This window comes from Nannobrachium achirus, assembly GCF_963921795.1.
Source record: "Nannobrachium achirus genome assembly, chromosome: 8".
Classification (NCBI taxonomy): domain Eukaryota; kingdom Metazoa; phylum Chordata; class Actinopteri; order Myctophiformes; family Myctophidae; genus Nannobrachium; species Nannobrachium achirus.
The window spans coordinates 21154756-21159071 of NC_137817.1; the positions used below are offsets into that span (position 1 = coordinate 21154756).

Consider the following 4316-nt stretch of genomic DNA (forward strand, 5'->3'; position numbering starts at 1 on the left):
TGTGTTATTCTTGGGGTGACTATTGGACAGCTCAGTAATAAATACAAGTTTGTTACTATGCATGTTTTATTTTTGTTAAATGTACAATCATCAGCTCAAATCCTTGAAATGTATGGAAAAGCCCCAGGTTCTCAGTATTCATCAGTTTGTTGTAATGAGCAATCCATTGGGGTGTGATATAACAAAACACATGAAGCAAGTTAAAGTAAAAAAGTGTATTTACATTTTTTGCGTTTACACACAACACACATATTTTACAATGAAATGATATCTTTAAACACAAGAGCTTAGTTGAAATGTTTTGAAGCTGACAAGAAAAGTAATTTCCTGTTTGAATACATAGGCTATTTGTAACTCTATCTGTAACAAAGTCATTCAGACGCGGTTAATTTTCACCCTGGTTTGGGTGTGGTGTCTTTAAATCCCAGTGGGGTTGCACCGTCTATTCAACTGACGACGAGCCATCTGTCTGAGGGCCAACATAGTCAAATTGTGATATTAATATTTCTATGTTGCAGATATCACATTGTATGTGACACTTTGAATGAATAAAGGTGGGCCATCTGGTATTTGACCCAACACACTGCACAAGTCCATCTCAGTCTTTTTCAGTCTTTTCCCTTTGACACAAATCTTTTTCAGACATAGTCCTTTGATCCTTCGGTCCTGGGAGCCGTGTACTTGGCAGCGTAGCTGTCCTGTTTAGGGCAGTTGGCGCAAAGGAGGGCACCGGCCACGATGAGGAGGCCAGAGGCCCCCCAGCCAATAAAAAGGGATGCACCCAGCTCTCTCTTCTGGGAGATCATTGTGTTGTAGAAGTTACTGATGATGGTGTTGGCGGTCCAGCACACAGGGATGAGGCACAGAACACCAGATATGATGAACATCACACCAGCTGCCACACAGATAATGGATTTGGTTCTCTCGTTTTCCACGCAGTTCGTGCACTTACCCCCGGCAATGGACAATAGGATGGCCACGACGCCAGTCAGGAGGGAGATAACCATGAGGGCACGGGCGGATTGCATGTCCTGGGAGAGGGCCAGCATGGAGTCATAGACCTTGCACTGCATCTGTCCGGTACTCTGCGTCACACAAGTCATCCAGATGCCCTCCCATGTGCTCTGGGCAGTTACGATACTCTGCCCAATGAAAGCTGTCACCTTCCACTGGGGCAGGACAGTGGCAACGATGACCCCAACCCAGCCGATAATGCCCAGGGCAGCGCCCACAATCTGAAGCCCAGCAGCCACCATGTCTTCAGTAAAAAAGGTTCTTGTAGTGTCGTCCAAAGGAGTTCCAAAATATGTGAAAGCTGGTATGTCTCCAAATCACTTGAGAGATCCCGAAGCGTAAATGTTTGGGTCAGATTGGAGTGGGCCTTTTATATTCTTTACTCAGGAGGGGCTTGACGCATGCATAACACACAGGTGCACTGTCACACATGTGTCTGACGTGCCAGTCACCCCACTCCACCCCTAACGGGCATGTAGCATCATGTCAGTCTCCAGCTCCTCTCAAAATTGCTCCAGGTGAAGGGACCACATTGAGTCATAGGTATTCAAAGGTTTAACTTTTAAAAAAGACCATAGGGGCAACACCCTCTAAATTACAGTATTGCACCTAAGCTATATATTTTTCCTGTTCTTTTTTCTTTGTGGGCAATCTATTCTCTTTAGTGTTTTCTTTCCTGGGACAAACAGTAAAAGAGAGCTCAGCTCAGACATGGGCTTCATGGTCAAACCATTACACCACAACACTGTTTTTACACTATAATCTTTCCTGCGTTACTTAGTAACAGCTTTGTACAATGGTAATTAGACCTCCATAATGGGCTGTCAACCTAGGAGGATATGAAGGATCATGGGAGAACAGATGGTAGAATAGAATGAATCTGGCCACTTGAGATTTATTTTCAAAATCCTATAATTTTTGGTTTGGACAAACCAAATAATGATCTTACGACGTGGTTTAAGCATAGATTGACAAAGTATTTTTAAGGTCAGGTTAATTACTATTTTTTTGGCTGTTGAAATGATAAATGAAATGTTGCTGCCTGATGTTTGTAGTTGTGAAAAAAATGGAATACACAAATTGCACAAATGAGCCAAACGATGTACTATCCACAATTAATGAATACAAGCACGATATGGTACGAGTATGATCACGTTTTGAAACTGAATTCTATAATATCAGTAAATAGTCAGAGGTGAGCAAGATTACAATAAACATGTCTTTTGTTATAGGCTACTGCTAATTTTTTAATACTTTTAACTGTTGATGTCAAAAGTAAGTCCTAGTCCTTTTTGTGAAATGTTGTGTGCACATGAGTACACAAGAGGAGTACATTTCCTAAATTCCATCCAAACATATCAGGTTTGTGTTTTTTCAAGTTATCATTATTATAAAATAATACAATGTTTTTTTTATCATATTAAATACAGTACAATTCAATATTTCTCTTACCTACATCATGTGAGTCTCTTTAAATTTTATAGAAAAGAAAATCTGAGCTGACCTTGCAGGGATGTGATGCCTGCCCTTTAGGGTTGGAGGGCTGGAGCCTTCTCTTGAAGTTTGCCAGGGAATATGTGCGCTTGCTTTCCAGGGGTCTTGCTGGCTCTATAGGCTGGGGTCTGCGACAACGTAACAACATCAATAAGACATGGTGGTAACGACAAACAAAAACCTAAGTGATTTCAGTTGTTGGACTGTCGCAAAAAAAACAGGGGATGGAGAGTGGGGCTAAAGAGAGGTAGAAAGAGAATCAGATAGTTGCAGGTAAATGAATGGAGGCACTGTGTGTGAGCCAAAATTGCCGTTAGGACTATAATGCCTCTATTTTTCCCAAGGTAAGATCATTAAAGCCACACAGCCCAGTGCTGGAGATTGGGTTCCACAAACAGGTAGCAAAGGAGGAATTTCCACAATTAAGGCTTCGAGGAGAGATGGTTTCAGAGCATATTGGCTTCCTTCTGGGATTAGCCTATGCTTAGTGCCTATTCTCAGTCACCAGTTTTAGGAGCATAATCAAATGACATATTATATACTGTAGCATGGCATTATAATTTTAGATGGTTTCACAATTACAACATAATAATATAATAACAGCAGGCAACCGTTCATCATCAGCTAACATTAAGGCAACCTTGATGATGATAATATACTGTACACTATTTCAGCTGGTTGTGATGTGTCAAAGGGTTTTTGACTTGTCTCCTAGTGTTTGGATGAAAATGAATGAATGACAGTGTTATGATTATGATTATGGGACTGTCATTTTCTGATTGACCCAGTGCATACTGTACATGTGTTGAATCACTCTCATCTGTGTAAGCACATACTGATACCCGACGTAGAAATAGCAAGATTTCTCCGATACCATGACCATCAACTACTGTACTTTATCAGATAAACTGACGTCTGTGCACAATGATACGAGATGCGTTGTTCAACTCCTATTCATTCTGTTATTTTCCTTGTCTCATATCTTCTGGTCACGTCATGTGTCTAATACTGTATTCTTTATGTGTTTAATAAACTTTCAGAATATGTCATGTTACTGGTACATTGCCTGAAATGAACAACATCAATAATATCAAAAGCCTTGATATCACCCTTTTGAGCATCTGTTTTGAGCCATAAGAATTAGCAGAGGAGGAATTGTCCTTATGTCCATTACATAGGGAACCTTGCCGATGTCCAAAAGCTATATTCTCTAAAATAATTAGAGCACATGGGAGGACTCGTTTCAAACAGTCAAGCTGTTGTGGTCCCTGAGGCTGAAAATCGATCCAAAGATTTACAATAGAAAGTAAATTCTCATAAGCCACTACTGTCACTGTAACTGAATCAGCTTTAGTCTATGGCCGCAAGGTGCAGCACTGATTTCAAGCTGTCTGCAGCTGGAGACAATTGTTGTTGACCAGAAAATACTTGTGAGAATGTGCCACCAACATGCATGACATGGCTTAGTGGCAGATGAGGAAAAGGCTTGAGGGAGGTGAACTGGTGAAGTGACAAGTGTCAGCAGGCAAAAAAAACGCCTCCTGGCTCCAGGCCCCAGTTAAACTGGCTGGCTCACTATGCTGAAATTGCAAAAAGAGAGTGGAAGTGTATTTAACACTTCAATCACATGAACCTGTATAAAAGGGGAATTCAGATAAGAGCGTGTGTGTGTGTGTGTGTGTGTGTGTGTGTGTGTGTGTGTGTGTGTGTGCGTGTGTGTGCGTGTGTGTGTGTGCGTGTGTGTGTGTGTGTGTGTGTGTGTGTGTGTGTGTGTGTCGCACTGTGTGGGTGGCAGTAGAGATGGAATA

The 4316-nt window shown here is 41.4% G+C and overlaps 1 protein-coding gene across 1 annotated transcript; it reads right to left on the reverse strand.

The window, feature by feature from the left end:
• Positions 1–638: 638 nt before the first annotated feature.
• LOC308289798 (claudin-like protein ZF-A89) lies at positions 639–1256 on the reverse strand (the record flags this gene model as incomplete). The annotated part of the gene is made up of 1 exon (XM_080731550.1): positions 639–1256. One exon carries the CDS (start codon positions 1254–1256, stop codon positions 639–641), a length of 618 nt encoding a protein of 205 aa, XP_080587676.1.
• Positions 1257–4316: the final 3060 nt, after the last annotated feature.